Source organism: Cephus cinctus, unplaced genomic scaffold (assembly GCF_000341935.2).
Source record: "Cephus cinctus unplaced genomic scaffold, Ccin1 Ccin1_scaffold0330, whole genome shotgun sequence".
Lineage (NCBI taxonomy): Eukaryota > Metazoa > Arthropoda > Insecta > Hymenoptera > Cephidae > Cephus > Cephus cinctus.
Genome location: NW_014333027.1, coordinates 3,054,829 through 3,079,154, shown reverse-complemented (window position 1 = coordinate 3,079,154; position 24,326 = coordinate 3,054,829). Strand labels below are relative to the sequence as shown.

Genomic DNA, 24,326 nt, shown 5'->3' with positions numbered 1-24,326 from the left:
ACTTTAATGGCGAAGATATCCAAGGGATAAATTTTTGCGTAATATCTTTCAGATAAAAAGGTTGGTAACCAAAACATCGCGTCCGTGATATGCTGATCATCCCGTGGTCTCGTGTCTCCCAATCGCGTGATAAGGCACTGATTGGTTTCATGGAATTTCTTGAGTTCTTCGTCAAGGAATTGGTTTCCGATAAGTAGAACATTTTTCCTGGATGGAAACAGGCAAGTTGTTAACAACTGCCCCACAGTGTCAAAAAGTGTAGTGGTTTTTGGATTTTTCGCGATGATAGTTTCTTGAGTAGAAATGAGAAAGAGAAATGTCTTCAGGATCAACAGATTTAGAGTGAAATCTTTCTTGGCATTTGCCATCGTTTTAACGTGACAAGGTAGGACGAATTCTGTCTCGACCAGTTATTATAAAAGGTCAGGTAACCGTGAATAATTCATATCCGTTAGAACGAAAGTTTCTGGAATCTGTTTATACGGCGGAAAGCTTCGGTTCGTTGAATTGATCTTCTTTGGACTAAATGATCTTATCTTTTCGTTATACCGAAAATTATTTTTTTAACGTAAACATAAATGCTTTTAACCGACTTTCACGAAGGCTGTTCGCATTATCGGATTGTGACTTTATGTAAAACTTTCCTTTCTGTTATTTCTTATATTCTTCTTATATTTACTTAATTATATGAATTTTTAACATCTGTATCGCACGAAATGAATAGATACCTGTGGTATCATTAACATATATTCTTATCACGTGGCATGGTAATGATATTAGTTCTCAGGTAGAACGCCCAGACGTCGCGACGAATTGCGCTCACAAATAATGGAATCTGTCACTTCGTATGTTAAAGTACGATGGATGAATGTAAAATCGCAAGAAGCCCGTAGTAAAATTTCTCATTGTCAATTTTATTAGTCAAATACCCGCGTAGAAATTCTAATACGGCCCCGATCAGGGCGTGATCAGGTGCCTGACTGCCTCAATAGGGCACTTTTAGAGCAGCCTGATCACGCCCTGACTCGAATTGTAACGTTGTGTCACATATGGCCCTGATCAGGATGCCTGACCGGGCAGTTTTAATGTTGCCCTAATTACTTTACATATATTTTTTTTTGTTACGGGAAGGTTAGTTCATTGCAAAGCCGTAAATATATTTTATTGTCTTTTTGTTTATTGATTGGAATTTTAAATATTATAGTTATATACAGAGTGGAACAATAACTTTGTCCACCTGTAATATTTCTGTTAATTGTAATAATTAAAAAAAGTGTTTCATACAAAAATCATACGCTATGGAGGGGGACATAATGTGATGTTATTATTTTTTGCGAGGGTGGTGGCGTAAAGAAGCTTTCAAGATCATTTTCACTTTTTTAAATGGCATGCTACATTGTCTTCGTCGCTATGTGATAATCAGTATCGAGGCAATTTCAGCAAGCTACTATCAATGTCATTTAATTTCAAATGTGGTAGTAAAATAAACTTACATTACATCAGATGTTCAAAGTGTCGACCATTTGCGTCAATGCAAATCTGCAATCTTTGTATCGCTGAAGCACTTGCACATCTTATCGTATCGATACCTATTCTAGGACGTGCTACAGTAATTTGTTGTCTCATATTTTCTGGAGTGGTAGTCACGCAAATGGTCAACACTTTGAACATCTGATGTAATGTAAGTTTATTTCACTACCACATTTGAACCTAAACGACATTGATAGTAGCTTGCTGAAATCGCCTCGACACTGGATATCACATAGCAACGAAGAAAATGTAGCATCCCATTTAACCCTTTTAGTGCCGGGCGAGAATAACCGGACGAATTTGACGAATTTACAACGGGTTGGGAAAAAGGTCATAAAAATCAAACTAAAAATGATAATTATATAATTCAAAAAACAACGTATTACGCAAGGAAGAGAGAAAAATGTAATGCTAATTGTATTTCAACATTTATTTTGAGATAGAGCTTTCTCGCGATACGAAAAATAAGGTGCCATCGCATACGCAACGATATATCGTCGTCCGGCACTTTTCGCAAGTGTAGCGAACGACGATATACCGTAGTCCGGCACTAAAAGGGTTAAAAAAGTGAAAATGTTCTTGAAAACTTCTTTACGTCCCTACCATCGCGAAAAATAATAACATCACATTATGTCCCCCTCCATACAGTACAAATTTTGTATGAAACATTTTTTGAAATTATTACAAATAACAGAAATATTCCAGGTGGACAAAGTTATTGGTCCACCCTATATATGGAAACACTTAAAAGTAATAATAATATTTCGCGCTTATATGTAGTGTATGTTTTATAATATTATTTCTTCTTTGGTATCAATATATTATATATATATATATATATATATATATGGAAGCAGGGGTCTTTAATATAACACGAACTTAATGTAAATATACAGGGTGTAACTGAATTGTAGCACACGGTTATTACAGTTTGACGCGGAATTAACACCTGAGTAAAAAGGTCTCTTTTTCAGAATTTTATAAAGTTTGGAGCTTATCGGGTAAGTGACCCGTTTTTGCTTGCGGGTATCCCTGTCCCTCTGGTGGCCGCTGGTTGTATTAAATGTATATAGTTTCATATTAGGGCGATTTCAGTGTTGCCTGATTTCACACCTAATACGGCAGCTCTGAATAACGCCTGACTACGGCCAAGTCAGATTTTCCATAATAGAGCTTGCCATGAAATTGCCTGATGCGGGCCAAGTCAGGCTTACCGTAATATGGCTAGCTGTGACATTGCCTGATCGGGGCCTGATCCTGGTCAGGCAAGCCCTAAGAAATTTCTACGCGGGTATATGTAATATATGGCGAGTCAATGGAAATCAATGGAAACTCATCAATTGCCTTTGACACAAGAGTATTGTAAAATTGTTTTGAGAGTCCCTAACACGAAACACGTGTTCCCGTCTGTCACTTTGAGCCATTTCACTCGTGGACCGAGAACAGACGCGAAACATCCTGACGTTTGGGAAGGAAGTAAAGAGATAGGAAAAAAATTAAAGGAAGCACGTTTAATTTTAAGTGGAGGATAAAATTGAAATTTCAGAATATCTCGTGAGTAAATTAAAGTCTGATAGAAGTCTCCATTACGCCTTTATAACCGTTTTATTCTTTTACCATTATACTGTCTTCGCCTTTTTGGGTGACTCGACACCCTAAAGTTTTTACGACGTATCTCGTCGACTCCGTAAGGCATAACAGAGGGACAATTAACGAGAACATAATCCATCTCTCACGAGGGTTCGGATGTTTTTTTGGGTAAAAGTTACTCCCTCTGTTGGTTCTGACGTAATTATGTTCGACTAAACGTACTAGAAATTTATTACCGTTGACATTCATCGCCCTACTTCCCGGTTCCACTTTGGGTATACATTCTATACAGTCGTCATATAATGAAATACCATAGTGGCATTGACGCCCATTAATCTTTCCGTGGGAGTCAAGTGATATGCGCCTGAAGTACCTACACTTCTGTTACATACTTACTCGATTGAACATCACAGAGTTGACTGTCCCTTACTAGTAGAATTCAGTTAACTTATCTACTACTGCACAGGTAAAACTTTCTGACAGTTTAGCAAGGGCGAACTTTTCAAATGAATCGAGTGTCCTTTTTTTTACATACTCTGCTCGAGCTGCCAGTAGGTATAGTTGATCCACGAGTTGAACATATTTTTTGACTGTTTGAAAACCATTGCCAATCACACCTGGTTTTCCATGAAATAACATAAACGCGTGTAAAAATAGAAAAACGAAATGTATTTAGTGCTAAACCATGCGTATATATATACATAGTAAGAAATATTTTATAAAGTAACATATGTGCCTTGCTTAGAGATTTTATTGTTTTTGATCTGTCAGAAAAAAATCAAATTCATAGACCGACTATATGGTATCATATATCGAATATCTAACACATCAAACATGATCAAAATAGTCAATAAAAATGGTTCGGAGCATTGGAGAAAGTTTTTTGGCTTCTTGTATACTTAGGAGAAATCCGAGAGGTGCCTATGTAGCTGAAGATGTATATATTTACAGTGGAGGGTGTTTTACGGTTGGAAGAAAGAAAAAAGAAAAAAAAAGTTTGTAAAAGATCTGATGACCGAGAAAAAGTGATACTCGAGGGAGCTCTGTGTCTTTATTCTTCTTTTATATAATTCGGAGTTATAGGTCAGAGACAAAGGATGTTTGTGTAAAATAAGTAACGTGAGAACGAACGAAAGGATGATGGAAGAAATGGGGGTTGATTATGAGAGTAGAGGAAAAATTTGCATCCCTTATCGATTAGTAAAGATTCGGCACGCTTATGACGATCTACAGTGAGCTAATCTGTCGTCCAATAATCAGTTTAGGATATACGGCACCCTTGTTCATTTTATTATTTATCGGCGTCCTGGGACGAGTTCTTTCTTAAGTGGAACAAATAACAGGATTCTGTCCAATAACCTATATGCCTATATCGAACGGATTCAAGGGTCGCAGTAATAGGACGCTGTATACATATTTTATAGGATTACAATATTTATGCGTTCCTTTATTTGTTTTTGATACTAACGCGGTACGTGGGGTGGCTGAGACACCCCGACTCAATTATTTTGAAATAGAGTACAAATCGCGTGGTTGACACTAAGGTCCTAACGCTGGTGACTTTGGGTCAAGTTGAACTTGGAACTTTGAACCAGGTCGTGCTTGAAAGCAATGTTATTACGTGATTCCTAATATTTAATTATTTTATGGTACAGGATTGCGTGTTGTATACTTAGGTTAATATCAACACTTTTCAAATTGTTCTTATGGATTTTTCGGATTTTTTAATGAATTTTCGAACGAGAATAAATTTTAAACACTGTGCAGTAAACCATGTCCTTTATGGATACAACAGTTTTCATTTTTTAGATAAATCTCATGCACTCGCTGTTTGCTCTCTGACTTTCGAGAAATTACTAATTAATAGAGTTAGCTAATTATTAATTAGCTGTTCGCGACGATTTCGCGTAACGAGTTACGAACAACTATCACTAACTATGAAAGCGATGGACTGTCGCGTGTTAATTCGGATAGTAGGGAACTGAGGCTATATGGAAGCATTGGTGAGCATGTCCGGAATTGCATTGAGATGCGTATTTGCTTATACATGTTTGCCTAAGGGCTACTGCGGCGACAATCATTTGAATAAATCGAATACTCTAAGGATTTGTGGCTGTTTCGAGGTTGAACTTCGCAAAAATGTCAATTTATGGGCTGGTTTGCGAATTGGACGAAATATGTACCCTCAAGCAATCGGTCGATTTCAAGACACCCTGAATTTGTCATTTTGGGGTATGTCCTCAAAAACATTGTCAGAAAATTCAATCGTAAGGCACATTCCAGGATCATCCTGAAACTATAAACAAAATACAATCTTCGGATATAATAATACACCGATAACGAGACTTCGGGGAATGTTTCCAAAAGATTCATTCGACTAAGATGAAATTATTGTCCCCAAAGTAGCTAGTGGTAAAAAATAATGTCCTGAAAATGACAATTTTAATATATCAAATATATATAAAAAATATGTAATATATGTATTATATGCATATTATATTGTATCTGTACATATGATACATTAAAATCGTATTTGAAATAGTCCAACGCCAAACTATTATTATACATATGTACATTCTCTCCTTGTAGTTCAGAGAATTATAGACTCCGGACGTTGCGATGGATCATTATCACAAAAAATTAAACGATTCTCTCGTATAGTGCAGATAAAACAGTAATTGAGTAGAAATTAACGAAATAATTAATGCCACGTAACGAATTTATAACCGCGGATCATGACGTTGCATCATTATACAAAATAAAAGGGTTCATGATATCATATGATGTATGTGGAATACTGGTTCCGAAAGTAAGAACGTATAGACTTTTCGTTATTTAAGAATAATTCGTTAAACTATATACGGCAAAGAAGGAACTTAAAAAATTAGTTTAATTGTGATCAATGATCCCTCTTATCTATTTATAAACATAAATGTAAGATAACGGTGCAGCAGTGTTGTTTCAACATAAAAAAAGTAATAGGGTAAGAAATTTGATGTCAGTTCACGAGTAAAACGTATTTTTTTGACAGACTGAAAATATTAAAGTCGCTAGAATGTCAGAAAACAAATCTCTATGACGCGTGGCTTTTTTTTGGGGGGGAAATTTTTTCTCACAAAATATGCGTGTATACATACATATGTATAGTTTTGCAGTGAAATATATCATAGTTTTCGATTTTAGCATACATTTCAGTGACTTGTTTGTGTAAAGCTACATATGATTTTGTAAGGATTCCATTGTTTGTGATCTGTCAAGAAAAACTTATCATACTTATGGGAGCATTATATACAGGGTGAGGCGCGAGAAACAGAACACATGAATATCTCTGTTGGATTCGAAGATGCGGGGTTCGTAAATATCGGAATTTAAATGGTTCGAAATGGCGCACATGGCTGTCATAATTTTTCAATTTTTTTAAATTTTTTACCAGTTTTTTCAAGGTTATTAAATTTTTTTTAAATAGAATGGCATATTTTTCCTCCTTGCACATTGTAGCTGGCATTCAAACGAATCCAAGCGTGTAACATAATATGACCTTTAAATGATCTCCAACCCAGAAATATGGAAAGAATAATAATTCGACGTGTAAGAGACTTGGCTTTATTTCTGTTACGCTAAACGATTCCTGTGAGCCGGGTCACATCCAGGCCAGCTCGACCACCAGATCTCATACTCCTCGATTTCTATCTGTAGGGAAAACTGAAGGATGAAGTCTATTACGAACGACTAACCACTGCAGAGAACATGAAAGAAAGAATGGCCAGGGCTCGTGCATCGATTCCTTTAGAAATGAACGACAGAGTAGTAAATTACTATACGGTTGAACAAATGTATCGCAGTGCAAGGGAGTAATTTCGAACATTTAGCGTAACATAAATAAAACGAAATCACTTACACATCGTTTTTACTATATTACCATATTTCTGGGTCAGAGGTCATTTAAAGGTCATACTATGTTACACGGTTGGATTCATTTGGATGCTGGCTACAATGTGCAAGGAGAAAAAATATGCGATTCCATTTAAAGGACTCTGATAATCTTGAAAAACTGGTAAAAAATGAAAAAAAATTACGACAGCCATGTGCGCTCTGTCAAATCATTTAAATCCATATCTTCAAATCCAACAGAGATATTCAGGTGTTCTGTTTTTCGCGCCTCACACTGTATATATGTATATAACATATATATATATATAGTCATACGTACAGTTAATGTGTCTCTGGGGAATCGATTAATACAACACTGGTATCCTACAATGCTGTATAGAGCGATGATGATTTTACCAGATTGTACATAAAAAACAATATACTGTATATTCATGAGCACTGTTAATAATTTTAAACTGATCTTCCAGGTCCCTCGTTAATCTTGCTAAATAAATCTTTGTATATTATTGTTACAATAAATTTAAAAAAATACTTTTTGCGGTCATCGAATATATTCCAGCTATTTCAGTATAAGCTGATCTGAAGCTACTAATGGTTGGGGCGATCGAAGTGAGGAATCTAAAACTTGAATCACTGAAGCACCAATCCAATTAATAAAATTATTTTGGATTAAGAATTATAAATCCAAAATTTGCATTTATCAAAACTAAATATGTTGAAGATATCGTAATAAAAAGAAATTATTAATCATAAATTAGAGAAGTTTGGTGTTTTCGAAAATTTGTTTATCAATTAACCCTTGCGACCGTGACATCCCGAGTTGAAATATAAATTCTAATTTGTCTCTCGGCACCTGAGCAGTAATTTCAGATTGGCAATACATCTTCAATATTGGCCTAACATTGGTTTTATTATGGCAACTAATTAAATCGAATTACAATATTCGCCCAATATTAATGCAAGATCAATTATCACTTATTTTTGAATATAGGATGAAACGATTTTTTGACTTAGAAACCAGTATTGGTCCAAGCATGGCAATTAATTGCAGCCGATGTGTAGTGACTTATGTACTTGGCATTAATAATATGATTTCAATACTTTTTGTTAGAGGAATTCACAGCACTCCTGTACTTGACACAGTTTTTTTACACGTAAGTGTTTTTCGGGGGGAATATCACAAACTTTTGTTGCTCAGTAGGATATATTAAAGAAGTTCTAAGTCCTCAAACCTATATCGTTACAGATATAAAATGTAAATATATTGTGATGTCGATAATCAGAATAATATATTGCGTTGTCGAAAATGTTTAAAGGAATATAAATTTAATTCATAAATTCATTTTTTTTTATAAATACATAAAAATATATACAAATTTTAAAAGAAAACGTATTCTTGAATGCAGATAAGCGTCATTAATGGTGTCCAGGTTGTTGACCCTGTGTGGTAAAGGTAAAGGAGGAGAGTTTGCAGGCTTATTTACCTACCTCATGCCGTGTGAGCAACAAAGGGGATACGATCGTGTGAGCGAATCGCCAAATCATCGCTCGTTATGTCCTTTTTGCTAGCCATCTCAATACACCCTGATCTCGTACACAAATCATATCGATCTCTATGGGAATCGATTCAGAACCCCCAATTCCTATAGTGAATGTATCAATAACTTTTTCTAACAGTAGTTTTGTAATACTATCTATGGTCGTAGTCCGATAGAAGACTCCTTGTTTAATTAAGGCCCTTAGATTATGCGTGGAAAAGTTTTGTCTTACATACGTTACAGATATCAACCTAAGACCTTAATGTCGGACGACTATACGAGTCCGTTATATTCAAATTGGTTAATGGAGCAATGTGTATTCATATAGCAGGCAAGCTGACCACTGTATTCATGCTACACGATTATCGTATTACCAATGTTAAATAGTTCATTTTACTAATACGAATTGGCGGCGAATCAAAATATTCCAGCTCATCGATTGTGCTGTAGTGACTATAAGCCGACTTAAATTGGTCACATAGTGCTATTGCTTTTAATATTGCTACTAGTAAAACTGCTATGACGTTTTCATTGTGCTGATATAATATTAAAAACTCCATCTCTATTTTCTTGTACATATCTGCGTGAAAGTTTGGGTTGAGGTTCTAATAAATTCACATTACATTAAATTTCAAAGAGACTATCGCATTGCAGAATACTACTAGAATGTGTACTAAGATAATTACATGATCTACAGTGTCTGTAGGTAGTTAAGTGGAAATCTACTTGACTGTCATTATATACATTAGCAACGGCTTACTAATAAGAATCTAATCGATTATCACTATAACAGGTTATTATCACGATAAAAGGTTGCCGCTTTTTTTTCACGAGGACGCAGCATGTCGAGTAAAAATTTCGATTGGATCAATGTTAGATCTCGTTCTGAAAATGTACCTCCCTGAGTAAAAATTGTAACCTTGGTTTAGTCCTTTATAATTTCAATTCCCTTGATGTCTCAGTGTGCTACTTGAGTTTAACTTCAGTTTTATTCCACGAGGTTCTACGATTAGGACAAGAAGATTCAAAATAAGGTTTAGAGAAATTTTGAGAATCTCATTTGAATTTACAGGTCTTAAAAATTATTGAAAATTATTGTTGAAAAATTATTTTCAATCTCAAGAGTTCCCGTGAAAATGACCTACGTATGTTAATGAGAGTAAAATAAATTATTTAATTGAATATACATATTTTTATTTCAATTTCAACAGATAATTAAACATTTCAAAGACACGTCGGGCACGATAAAAATATATGAAAATTATAGTTATTTGTTCGAATTATAATTCTTTTTTTTCTAATTTCGAATTAAGGTAGTTCTGCTGCTACGCAGGGGTCATGAGCCCTAGCGACTATATATTGAAAATTAAACACCCAGAATACTATAGTAATTAGTTGCACAAATAATTCAGATTTTATAATAACGTGCCTTAATTATAATATCCCGACTTTTGTTACAAAACTAATTTTAAATACTCGCTTGAATCAGTTCATATTATAGCTATATCGCATAATGTACTGTTGTCAAACTTTTGCACCATGTTCAGAGCGACGCCATTCCAAGCGAGCCGCTTCATCCCAACTCGTTTCCGTCTCGATAATGTAATTTATATTTTGAGATGTCCGGTAACTCTACTTTTTTTTTTATCGGATACGATCCGTAACGTTTAACAAACACGAGATGGTGTTTATATTTCCACTATCTTTGATCTAAGTATACAAATTATTAACGAATAAATACCACTGATTGCTCCAGTCGTAAGGTCCTATATAATAATTCCGATTTTCAACATTTAATTATTCTCTCATATGATCGGTAAACGGGCTTGACATTTTCTTGACATATAACTGAATGCTTAAACTTTCACGTATAAAAAATTGCAACAGTTTAATTTACGTAGACGGCAGAATTACCTTAAGCGGTACAGTGAGATAGAGACGATTGTCAATACACACTGAAATACACAATCAAAGTTAGACACGAAAAAGGAATAACTATTAAATTTTCTCTTTATGGCAATTATGAAGACAGGGAATGGCGACATGTACTTTATTATCACCTTAGACTACAAACGTTTCTCCCAGTACAATTTTTTGTACAATCGTATAATAAATGCTCATACATCTATTCCTATATTTAAAATTTTTTTTATTTTTAAAATAATAGATTTAAAGACCAGAAAATCATCCTGTATGGTCTTTAACCCCCAGAGGCCACACGGGTGCAAATCGGGCAGACCAAAAATTTCAAATGCCCCTCTCTCGTAGGACACGCACAGTGGAGCCCTCTACCCTATACGATAATTATGTCTATACACTAGTGTAACTGTCGAGCAGCTGCTTGACGTCAATCGCCATACAGCCATTGTGTATTCAGCAGCGAAAAGTAGGCGAGGTGCACATTTGCACCCCTGTGGCTTCGGCGTTAGAAAAAAAGTGCCATTTTTGTTTTCGAGTTTTCGCGATAAAAAGCATATTTTCATTTTGCTGTCGTCCAATACGTAAGTACTCTTACTCGCTATGATAAAATTTTAATATGATCGATGTACCTAACCTAAAATTTGACTGTACATCAGGTACGCGCCATGTGGCATACTCAGCTGCAATACAAAAATCCAATGATTTTTTCCACATTTTCCAGTTGAAACAACATGTCTGGCCATTAGAATCTGCGCAGTGTTCGCCTTCTCACATCTGTCTTGTTAGAGAATGCAGAACAAGCTTCTGACAACAATAGACCGGATGAATCTGAAGAAGATGCCGTTTCTGTGGATGAGGACGAAGACAGTATTATTTCAAGCCCCTGTTAAAAATAGTTATTTATAATTTATTGAATAAACGATTTTTTTCCACTTCAGTACAGGTCTTTACCTTTACTTTCCCAAAGGGTCTTTGACTTATCTCAAAAAAAAAAAAATACAAACTTTTTCGTAAAAAACGAACTTAACATTTTTCTTTATTGAAAAAAACGTATTTATCTATGTTACAATGTATTTTTACGCTTTTGCGAATAAAATATTCAAATTCCTAGGGCAATTCTACCCCATTTTTATACCGTTATCGATCAAAAAAGATTAAGCCCGAGAGAAGGAATTACGACTTAAAAAAGTAAAAACCATATTTGCACCCGTGTGGTCTCTACGTCATTGGAAAGTAGTGTGGCCTCTGGGGGTTAAGAAATATACAAGACGTAATATGTACTCGAAGACCTGTATAGACATATCACGTGTCTTATCTCCCGTATATGGGTTATATTTTGAAAATGAGATATCACAATGATTCAAATCACATATGAAAATTTGTATTGGATTGTCGGCAATAAATAAATTTAAAAAATGCTTTCGAAATAGCAAAATTAAATTGAAACTCATGAAACTTTATACTGACTGTAATTGTAGACATTTTAGCAGAAAAAAATGATTTATAAGTTTGCGATATAACGCTTGAAGCCAAGCAATAAAAAGTTATTTCAAAAAGCATGACCACTCATCGTGCATACGTTCTTAGTAGTGATACTAATTCTTCGATGAATTCGAAAGCTACTTAGATAGAAACTGTCACGAGTCTCAATAAAGTCTATCGGTATTGTCATAATATGCTTGATAAGCAGATAAGATCTTCGAGTACACTAAGAGATTTTTAAATAATTTTTTCCTTGAAATTCACGGTAAAACTTACCTGTAGCATATCTTGACATTCTATCGTGCTTTACCGATAAGGTAGAACTATTCAATGGTAACAGAAGCAAATTCTATGTTATAGCCAGTAAAATTCAGAACAGAACATTTTTATCGTGTTTCATTGTTTTTCATTTTAATCTTTTTATAACCAGAGCATACATATAGATTTAAATAATTGAATTAATCAAGGAGATAGAAGATCATCAAGAGTGCTCATGAATATACATTATTTTTTACGTATAAACTGATAACCGCGTGATAGCTCTATACAGCGTTGTACTATTCCAATATTGTATTAGTCGATTTATCAGAATCAGTTATTAACTACGACTTACATCAAATTTTTGTTAGCAGATTATTTTTTTAATAGCCATGTTCCATATTTTAAATAAATAATAGTAGCCACAAGTAAGACAATTTTAAGCATCGATTTTTTTTACATATATAGATAGGTAAAAAACAAAACTATCATGTAAATAATAATTGTTTTCATAAATTTTTTAAAGTTAATTTTTTAGTTGAAATCCTTCACGTGTTACGACAACTTTATTCGTACGAGTTTTGGTTTCCTGTACTCCCACCATCCGGAAGGCCTTCCTCGTATGTCCCGGCACGACGTGAATATAGTATACCGTCAACAAGTACCCAAGATCGTATAATCCGTTGCGTTAGTCTTTAGTCGCGAACGTGAAGCGCGTTGCTTCTTATTTCGTTGAGAGATTCGTCGCACAGAATGCGCAATAGAGATGAGAGGGAAACGAGAACGATTTTTAAAAATATTTAGCAGCGTGAAAAAAAATTTGAGTAATTTTGAAAGTCAATAGTACTTTCATTTGTGTACGTGAATAGCTAATTTAAAACAATATTATTTGTATTTCCTCTTCCGTGTATTATTGTCTAACGCTTTGGGCCAAAGCATCACTATTTAATCTGAATCGGAAATTACAATGCTTTATGGTTTCTAAATTAATACTGTGATTGCACCAGCTAATTACTGATCGATTATTGAATTATTTTGGTAAGCCGATAAGTGGATTTTATATTATTACTAATGCACCGTATCTATAATACAAAATACCAACACTAAGCCTCCTAATACATATATTAAAGTGCATTACTGCATGAGATTGATATGAGAATATAAAAAATCTTTATTCTACGCGTAACGTAATTATTATCAAATAATTAAGTGCTTGTGAATTTTTTAATATTCGAATTTTCCCGCCACTCGTCTTATTCCGTACATAGTAACAATAACATACGTAGACTGAAACTCCGTGTAAATAATTGTTTTGATAAAAAAATTTATATTTTATTAGAAAAAATATTTTACTCTTTAATTTAATTTGTTTACATCTAGTTGATATTATCGCTAGGAAAATCTGAGCGTTTGCTTTACTAATCTAGTTTCTTCGCTGTTATCGCAAAATCAACTTGGATGGTGGATAATACATAAGCCTCGGATGAGTACGGATTGGTATTATCGATTAATCTAGATGCATAACAAAAGTATCAGATCAATCTATCAATATTGATAAATCAATCTCTTTCAAATCGTCAAGTAAATTTTTCATTGGCATCACCTAAGAGATATCTATTTCGTAGATGGCAGCACGATAGAACGTCTTTCATTTCACATTAAAGAAATCGGGAAAAAACCGATGAATTCTTAAAAGTATAAAAAAAAACTTTTTTCGCGTCACCGTCGAGACTAGAATGCCGGTTTCGCCATGTGGACACGGGTATTTCTTGTTTAGCGATGCTCTCGGTAAACAATTAACTAAATTAATGTAAATTAATCTAATGGGGCCAGCGACGCTATTGCGTCCTCTGACACTCGCGGCACATAGTAGCACTCTATTTTACACATAGTGACTATCACGAAATTTTATTCGTTATCACTTTGTTGCATACTCTTTATTATGGTATGCCTTTATCAGCTAGATGCACTTTATCCCTATAAATAAAAAAATCAACAAACAAGCAAATATCACGATTTCATGGAACCTTAGTCGAAGCATTGATAGCTTTTGTAGCAACACACAACCTCGATGGCCTATACTACAAGTCGTGTACAAATACTTTGTAGAGGCCATCTTCTTATCACAGTCAACGCAAAAAAGGCCTTTGTCTCACGCTTTATTCGTGGGTCGACTATAAGCACTTGAGCAGGCAATCTAATTGGAAGCAATGTAAGATCTTAACATTTCTACAAGCTCTTGTATATGTCAGAAGAAAACAAGTGGTCAAGATGTCCTTATTAATCTTTAGATAGTAAATACAGTACAAGATATAGAACTTCGCTATCAGCTACGTATAATCAATATTTATTTATTTATTGCATTGTTGACATAAATTCCAATACTGCAACGATACAATACCTTATAATATTGGCATTGGTGTCTTTTTATAATCATAGGAAACATACGGCAACGTATGTATATTATAATCGTGTGGCATATGTATGTACATCGCCATAATTTATTTGTGCACTGTCACTGAAGTACTCGTAATAAATTGAATAGTGGGCTATATTTAGTAATCGAATAGCCATTCTAAGAAGTTTTTAATTCTGTCTGATTGCTCACTTCTTGGTAATCACTTCGTTTTATTGATTTTGTCCAGATGATATCGGAAGAATCGATGACACTTGTATCGATAACGCAAGTGTGTGAGTTCACGTGGAACTACAAACGGTCAAAAATATTCCTCTCGATATTTGCTATAGTACGAAGTTTTGCCACACACGTGTTCAGAGTATGAATAACCGTTGGATTAAATGAACAATAGATATGAAAATCTTAATAAATTTTACAGCTTGGTAACAAAATGGAGCTGCGCAAAAATTTGAATCTCTCGGTTCGTCAATAGTCAGCTTGAAAAATAATTAACCTTCAAATTCAGTATAAACTCTCTTTTATTAGATCTATGTCTATTTTTTTAACGGAATTATATGTTGATTTAATTACATTGTCTCGACCTGCTTGCACTTCTATTTTATTTTGTGATGCTAACAAGAGAAACACGTGCTCGTTCTCTTATTGGTCAAGTCGCTGACGAAGTAGTCTACCAGTGGAAGGGACTGAGGTGCGAACCTTAAGGCTAGTTCACACTCGGAATTCTATCGGAGTGGCTCAAACGCGAAGTACAAACATGGCGAGCAAACAAGATCGAGGCAACCTGCAGCAAACAGCTCTTGCTCTTCTTTTCCAGCTCGTAAATTATCGTCTCAGACTTCTCTAAGAAGAAAACGATTCTTTTGCCATAGACTCTCTATATTATGCTAAACTTTTAATAGATCACACGGGACAAGTGTACGTATAATACATTTCCAGTGCAAATATAATTATACAAGTAATGCATTGTCTGTAGAATGCATTTATGGCGGACAAGAGGCTAAGAATTTTCAGTTCTCTTTTTACCGAGGAATACATTGCTTAGAGAGAATTGCATATTCTTAAGAAAATTTTCCGAGCACGTATGTATACTTAACCTTAAAATAAAGGAAGAATCACGTGAAACCCAATAATTGCCTTAGAAATTAGTTGAAGAAAAAATGTGTGAATAATTTAAAAAATAGGGACAATGTTAATTTCATCATTATACCCATTTGTATTCTTAACGAAGTAAACCTTGGACTAACTTCAAAGGTTCCTTTTTCATTTATCTACCATTACTCGTCACGTGCATCAAATTCATCATATTCGTAATTATAACTTAAGATTAACATGAGGCCTATGATAAGCAAGATTAATTTTTGTCAAACGAGTTAAGCACTTACGAAATCCCATTTCTTAAAATTTACTAACCTATTTAATAAACTGCGTGACTCCGTAAGGATCAGTCGGTAGCCAAGCATCGTAACGCGTACCATGCAATATTCTGTAATTCCCATTGAGCATCTACGTCAACTTCATAGAACAGTCCTTGACTAATACGGAAAACCACAAACTGTCACAGCTCAAAGAAAAATAATACTACTCACCGCATTCACGTTGTTTCTTCAGTTCGTTGTCGGCAGGAGAGAAATTTTCCTAATATGAAGCGTAGCGGATTGAGGTTATACCGAAAAGACATTATTCTACAAGAACTATAACGATTGATTAGTTAGTCTCAAGTATATCTGTATCTACATTTAGTACACGTATCTCCATCCGTTTTCTTTCTAAAGGGTTAACGTCCTGTCTTACTTACTGACTTGTGTTAAATAGTCGCGCGGGTTTCTCGGTCGTTTAGCAAGGCCGATTTCGTGATAGTCACTCAGTGTACGAGTTGGCTCGCCTGTTAGTTAGTCAGGAACGTAGGACGATGAAAATTTCATCTGTCTAAGTTGGGGACTTGACTGTTGAATTCATCAGGCCTACCAGAGTGGCATCACAACGTGACAGATTGAATATAATCAACGAGCGTTGTTAGAGACAAGAATCATAGAAAGCTAAAAATGTTTTTCTATACTAGATAATAATGACGATTAAAAAAATTGTTTAACAAACATAGATATTTCAAAACAGAAGAAATTCACGAAAGACAATTTTATAGGTACTGGTACTAATGGATTTGGTATCTTTTACAGTGAAAGACAGTGAGGCGCCGTGATATCTGGAAGAGTGGTGCTCGAGGAGGAAAGTGATGTATAGAAGAAAAAGTGTAAGAGAAAAATTGTAAAAATATTTCCGATGGAATATCACCTGATGGAAATCGAGAGTTAATCATTTTTCTCAAGTGGCAAGTGGTATTAGAAACAGTCAACGCCGTGCAAACCACTGATAAGTCAAACAAGAGAAATGTTGTACGCAGAAGATACGTAGCACTGATTACAGAGTCAAGTACTTGCAAAATCCTTAAAAGTCACTGGAAGGGTTACCAAAGTCGAATGACAGTCATCGAACGTACGTGAAGTGGTAGCGACAGGGAATGTGCTTCGATCCACCGGAATAGATGATTTCGTGACGAAGGCCTTATTGAAGTGACGGAGGAGAATTCTTTTACAGTACATATATATATTATATATATATTATTGATATTAAAAAAAAATAATAATAATATCACGAGAATGTCGAAGAAGCAATGGTTGGTTCTGTTGATGCTTTTCTTGACTTATCTATTGTTGGGTGCATCGATATTTTATCACATAGAGAGCAGATTAGAAATTAAGAAGATACAGCAGGCAAGAGAGGAGCGCATTGAAATCTATGGTGAGTTTAATTGGAAGGATATATAATTGTCACATTTCCCTTTTTCTATTTAATAGCCAATTAAATATAATTTATTCCGGATGCGTATGGGGGGGAGGGGCATGGTCTAGTACGATAATAAAAAAGACTTGTCTAATAGTGTTCAATGAATTGACTACAGTCAGTAAGCAAATCGATCCTCTCTAATTGGAATAGTCGAACGATTAATTTCCTCCATTCACGGTCGGCATTGGATGACCCTGTTGAATTACATTCGCACAGGATACCTATGCTTTACAGGTGCATTCATAAATGCTCCTTTACTACACAGAGTTTCATTCAAATACAATTTTTATTAAACATTTACCAAAGCTATGCATAGTGCTGATCTTGATTGGTGGCAGTAGTACCCTGTATATTTTATCATTCAAATCTTGTGACACGCGCATGCGCGTACAAACTGTTTCGAATGTAACGACCTGTAGGTCCGAGTGGTAGCAATGTCGTCAATTTTTATATGCAGAGCTGTGCCCCACGGGTATTATAATCAGTTGAAGGAAGGCTAGCTTTGTTCGAATACAGTTGAGCACAATGTCGCGCAATACGACTGGGCAGTGTCAGTGTCATTAAGAGCCGATGACGAAACTAACAACACACAGGCGCCGGTTGCCACTCCTGTCAATACTGTTGAATGACGATCGTTCCCATAGATCATAGACTATTTACTGGACGCATTCGTATACAAAGATCGTTAGAATGATGAATGTCGGTAAAGTGATACTAAATACGTACAGTATGTAAATGATGGTGACAGAAAAATTAATGACGGTATTGGATTGTTACGGGGAAGAGTCGTCAGGATCGTCAAAATCAACAAGATCGTTTGATACCCCTGCACAATCATCAATGGACCTTGTACCAGTATTACTTTGACACGTTACTCGTCTTGTGTGGGTTTCTTGAAATCTTCAGGTATTTTTACAACGACTTGTCCTGTGTCCTTTTATATCGAAGAGGATCATTAAACGGGTATAAACGTTCTTGCTACGTTGACGTATCAGGCGTGGTACAGGAATAATTTTGTCATTGTCGTCATTGGACGATTAAAATCATTTTAGTGGGAAATTGTTACTGTAATTTATACTACACATACCTATATGTGGATGACTATGGTATGGAATTTACACTTAATTCAGATGGGGCTACTGATAGGCACTGCAGGGTTACTTATAAGGTAATAGATATATAGGTGTGTATATATATATATATATGTATATATATGTTGGCTTACACGGAAATTCAATGAATGACTCATATTGTATTTTAACGCAGGAACAACCAAACCTGTCCAAATGACGAATTTCAAATCTCTTGTTTTGAATTGCAGAAATTATTAAGGTGCTTTTTTTCGGAATTTATGCTGATTTTTGTCGAGATAAGAGAATGAATGTATGTGCCAATTTATTTTTGGTGAATCACTCAAATTTCGAAGATCTACATATGATACCTAAATACACTGAACACAACGCTGGTTGCTTTAGCGTTACGAATAATTTGCATGAACAATTATGCATGAGATCAATCATGAACTCTGAACTTGACTTGCAATGTGGAATTGTTTCAGACTAATCCGAACCTTCGAATTTGGGCAACGATAAGACTAGATTTTGCTATCGCGTTTATAAAATATGTGACGCACTTTTCACAATAATCGTAAACTTTTATTACGGAATCATTGTAAGTGGAGGTATTTCAACAAAATTATATAAAGAACAAGCTAGATACGTTATATTTGCGTCATTCCAATCTCTTTTGCCTTGACTGTACAAACTAGATCCTCGTGTGTTGGTAGCCGTTGAAATATATTTTTTTACCCGTGACCCCCTTTTTAATATTCGCGATACTTATTTTTCACAACTTTTCGTATTTCCATCTTTTAATACGTGTGTCTATATTTATTTGATGCATTAGAAATACGCATTATACGTGTTACCCGTGCGTCTTATAAAGAGGTACAATCTTTGTCGCACCTATTGGTTTGTCATACAAACTTCGCTCTCTCGACAATTGAGCAAATGGAGGTTATACGGCCGGTAAATATCGACTGATAAGATAATGGGTCGCAATTTGCTTGGAAGACGGGCCTAATCAAGAGGGATTATATATCCCGTGCGAATTAATAAAAGCTGCTACTATTATAAGCATACCTAAATTGTCCGGAAGTCCTTAGTTGCATATAAACGCTGAAAATAATTTCGCAATAGTATCCCAAGGTAAATACGATTCAAGGTCCCCCTTGGTTCCCACTAATCGTCATCATGAAATTCACCATACGAAAAGTCCTTCTATCTTTATACACCAAGGATAAAGATTTTGAAAAATGTTTTTTTTTTCACTTTTTTTACAGATCTTCTACAGAAGCACTACGTTCCAAATTACAAACACGATCAGAAGGAGATACTCACTAAGTTAACCATTTATTGTGGCAAGTCCGTTTTCAATTATACAGAGGGTGAATATGTCCCCCAAAAATGGGATTTTTACAACAGTTTTTATTTTGCCTATACAGTCGTTAGCACCATTGGTAAGTTTTAGTGTATGAAGCGGATTATGTGTATTTATTAAAAAAATTTGTTAGTTCGATTAACAGGGATTATTTGTAACAGGATACGGAAATCTGGCGCCTACAAATATGCTTGGTAGAATTTTGATGATTTTTTATGGACTCATCGGCATCCCCATGAATGGTATTTTACTGACGCAACTCGGTGAATTCTTTGGTAACGTCTTCGTCAGGGCTCACAAGAAGTACAAGTCTTATAAAAGAGGTCACAGCGACTCGCCAAAAAAGCTTACCCCATTGGAGACCAGGAAGGCTGGATTTGCTGCTCAAATATTTATGTACTTGATACCTGGATTTGTCATGTTTATATTTTTTCCGGCATTTCTATTTTCGCATTACGAGGGTTGGAGTTATGACGAGGCTGTTTATTACGCATTTGTCACACTGACTACCATTGGATTCGGTGACTACGTTGCTGGTAAGACATACTTTTTCTCAATTTTCATATTAAATAATTACATAATAATATCCGGGAAGCGTGACAATTTATTGCAAAATTTCATTCAATTTTTGCTTACACGAGGAATATGTGCGAGGTAAGTCTGAGGTTGCTTCATAAATGGTACATGGATTTCTTTCTTGACAATCATTGAAGTTAGGTTAGGTTTATTCATATTGAATTGAGTCGATAGAGAACATATTCATTTAACGCATGCACGAATGCAAATTTTTGTTTTTAACATTTCTGTTAATACCTGTTTTAACGTTCTGTTCAAATAGGACAAGATAATACCAAGGGTAGCGGAATCTTTTTTATTCTCTATAAAACTTTTCTTATATGCTGGATATCATTCGGTCTCGGTTACATTGTCATGATAATGACTTTTATAACACGCGGAATGCGGAGTAAAAAAATCACAAAGCTCGAGCACAAGCTGGCCATGAATCTTAAGCATACCCAGAGTAGGATTTGGACTGAATTTAATAAGGAAGTAGGATACCTTAGGAGGATCTTCAATGAGTTGCAACTCTCTAAAGTCAAGGTAACGCGGCGATTTCTCTATTAGTTTAGTTACCCACGCTGGTGCAAAGGGTGGCTAATAAAGAGTTAACGTTATTTCAGAGGATTTACGTAGACGAGTACGACTACGAAACACCCCCGACAAAATTCTCACGTAGCAGCAGCTTTCCGGATATCAGGGATCTTGTTTATGGCGGTTTGGAAACTCCAATTCCGCCTCATCCAAGACGACGAGCGAATAGTGCAGTAGTACCGATGGTCAGTTGTTTATTTTGAAATGATTAATAACGAACTAATGCGATTAATTGATGCTCATCATTATTAAATTTTCCACTCAGGAGGCTCAGGTGATTCGCGTAGCATCGGAAACCGATCTGCAACGAATCGACAAGACTGCAACATTTGCATCCCACGCGATAGTTCAGCCTGCAGAATTATTGGCACGTCTGGTGAACGTCCTGGGTTACATACCACCGATGTCGGATGATCAGGAGCAGAATCAGGAGGAGAAGGGTGTGCAGGGTTTCAGTGATAAGGAGATCTTGAGTAACGAGAGATCTTGGAATGGATCGGGTTGGAGAATCGGTAACGAGAAGATATCTCAAATCAAGCCGAGGTCCAGGGCGACTAGTGAAATTAGACTAGATGCCAAGAATGAGAATCCTGTCCACCAGCAGAACACTGAGTGGACCTGGTCGGGTCCAGCTGCCTCTGGAAAGATTCAGGAACTTATAAAGGCGCGTAGAACGTCCAGTAATAAGGATGGCAAGTCCAGGTTCCCATCTTTCAGTCTGCCGTCGGTTCCTAAGGCTATATTGCCAAGGTGGATCAGGCAGTTTTCAAACAAGAAGACTGCTGATGAACGGTCCAGTAGGAATTCAATAGCACCTGAAGACTGCGAAGGTGGCGTCTCTGAGAACTATCTCTCTCACACGGGCAATACTCCATTTAATATGGATAGGAGAAGCTCCAATTCGCGCGCCTACTTTACTCACACAGGAACTGGAAATCTGCCTACTTCCTTGGAGGGTAGTCATTTCTTGGAAGAGACATCGGTAGGCGATTTTCTCAGGGCGCTGACAGCACTCCACAATAGAGTCGGTGCTATACCTGACGACTATGCTGGGAAACCCCAGAGGAAGTTGGGTACAGCCAGTCTGACACCACCGAAGCTTCCTAGTCTTCTGACACTGTTTTCACCACTTTCCGGCACCACCTCCGGAAGTAATAGTCATCAAAGTACATTCACAACCGCTCAAAGTCCTAGTAGAAGGTTCTCCCTGATGACTTCTGAAAATTCTGGTAACTCTACACCTAGCTATTGTAGAAGAGGTAGTATTGCACCAGCTGTTAAACCGAGAAGGTTCTCCCTGAGACCCGTCATAACTCCTGGAGGAACGCCACCGCTTCATAATTCTCCGTACCTTTCGGTAAGTAGACTGTTAATGGAAGGCACATGATTGAGATTTTTGTTCTATTGTACAATATTTTTTTATTTTCTGTAGCGTCCCAGGCATACAACACGAGGACAAAATCCATCGCCATATTCAGCAGATCCGTTTGTCTTCGAATGTCCTAAGGAACCTCTGGTAAATATGGAGAGTGGACCAGGGGTCTCATCGCCTGTGAGTACGGTTGCTAGTCGGAGAAGATTTTCCTTGAGACCGGCTCAAATCGGTGTTCCGCCGGCACCAGCGAATCCTATACCCTCAGCGACATCACTGGCAAAGCCCAAGTGGAGGGCAGGCCTTCTTCAGAGGCAAATAACTGAGATGAATCTTCAGAAGAGGGTGCGGGCACTCAGTCTAGGCGACGTCAATGTAGAAACTTCTGAGAAAACTCAAGTTTTAAGCCCACTGGTGCTTTTCGACAAAGGCGGTTCGTCCGTCCAGAAGGATTCCTTTAATAAATTTCAGGGGAAGGCCAGTCCTCTAGTATCGCCCAGGACACTAACTATAGTGCCACCGGATCCTGGAAGTAGGATCATGGATGCGAAGCAGATGAACAGTCAAATTGAGCCCTCTGCTATAAATCTTTTTGTTGTACCACCATCTAATTTGACGGCTCATACCCAACCAATCGTATCGTGTACTAATCCATTTATCGGAATTAACAACGGCGAAAATGTGAACCAGACAGGAGTATTTCAGTTCTCTAGTGAGAAACCTAATGATTCTTTGGAACTGGAATCCGTGGTGATTGATTCACCTTCGAGAGAGGCTGAGACTATTTCTGAAACCTTAGCCAAAGTCAAGAGTATCACGACTGCACCAATTTCGACCCAGACAAATGTAGAGAGTGTTACAGGTACTGATACAATTTTGAAAAATGATCCTGCGCAACATCCTATAATAGTTACGGATCTCCAAACTGATAAAATTTCAGAAATTTCGAAAGTTGGTACAAATATAATGAAACAGTCTGCAATTAGTATAGCTACAAAACTAGAACTAGATAATGACAAAATCGCCATAGTATCTACTAATAAACTCAACAATACAGATGATGAAAATAGCAGAAGCATCTCTGTAGTCTCTACAGTTGATGATATGGAAAAATTGAGAAACAGCCACGGGTCAGAAATTGATACTAGACCGCCTAGTCGAAGCACATTTACAAATTCTCAAAGCAGTACAGTCATCCTGGGAAGTCAGACAAGTGAAGAGGAAGCAGTATCCGAACCAAGATCCAAAAGTAGAAAAATATCAGATATCGCCACTAAATCGTCCAGTAGAAAAATTTCAAGGATCTCACAGCGAAGTACATCATCCTCTGATAGATCCGCAAGGGTCGATGATGACGCATCCAGTCGTAAGGTGTCAACAGTATCTATAGAGCCATGGGCAGACTGTCAAAAATATTCTACAGGTAGTAGAAAAATTTCCACAGTATCTGGTCAGAGTGTTTCAGTAGGTTCTAGTACAAATAGTCGGAAAAATTCAACAGTGAAATCACCAGGAGATAAACCATGTGTATCCATAGATTCATATAAAACTATAACGGAGGTGACCATAGAAAAACCTAGTATTAATCCGTTCGAACAGTACAAGGCTACCATGGAAAAAAATACCCAGGAAGAGAAAGAATCTCTTACTCAAGTCATGGTGGATCCTTCAGATGTAAAGACAGAAAGTAGAGTAAGGAAATTATCTAGAATGCTCCTTCATACACCTCGAAACGAGTCCGAGGATTAGAAAGTTAAAAGAGTTGTTCGGATCTCAAACAAAAAAAAAAGACAATAATTAATATAGAAGCCATTAGAATTCATTGTGCGTGCAATTAAAAATAAGTCACTTGTAGTATTAATTTGCGTACAATAAGCACACGGTATTCTGTGAT

The 24,326-nt window shown here is 36.2% G+C and overlaps 1 protein-coding gene across 5 annotated transcripts; it reads left to right on the top strand.

The window, feature by feature from the left end:
• The first annotated feature begins 241 nt into the window (after positions 1-241).
• Positions 242-24,233, top strand: LOC107266845 (open rectifier potassium channel protein 1). Of its 5 annotated transcripts, none has more exons than XM_025084114.1 (8): positions 242-385; positions 16,803-17,424; positions 19,811-19,987; positions 20,070-20,444; positions 20,747-21,009; positions 21,090-21,245; positions 21,326-22,417; positions 22,493-24,233. In XM_025084114.1, the coding sequence occupies exons 2-8, from the start codon at positions 17,283-17,285 to the stop codon at positions 24,179-24,181; spliced, it is 3,894 nt and encodes a 1,297-aa protein (XP_024939882.1). In that variant the 5' UTR covers positions 242-385; positions 16,803-17,282; the 3' UTR covers positions 24,182-24,233. The 5 variants fall into 5 exon arrangements, with proteins under 5 accessions (XP_024939882.1, XP_024939883.1, XP_024939886.1 ...); XM_025084115.1 differs by lacking the exon at positions 242-385 and having other exon boundaries at positions 16,511-16,876; positions 16,953-17,424; XM_025084118.1 differs by lacking the exons at positions 242-385; positions 16,803-17,424 and adding an exon at positions 17,936-18,353.
• The last annotated feature ends 93 nt before the right edge of the window (positions 24,234-24,326 follow it).

Bases quoted from the DNA above. Each gene is read 5' to 3' on its own strand.
- LOC107266845 (XM_025084114.1), top strand. From the start codon at position 17,283: ATGTCGAAGAAGCAATGGTTGGTTCTGTTGATGCTTTTCTTGACTTAT. The intron at 17,425-19,810 runs GTGAGTTTAATT...CTTTTTTTACAG, and splicing joins GGAGCGCATTGAAATCTATG to ATCTTCTACAGAAGCACTAC. The intron at 22,418-22,492 runs GTAAGTAGACTG...TATTTTCTGTAG, and splicing joins ATAATTCTCCGTACCTTTCG to CGTCCCAGGCATACAACACG.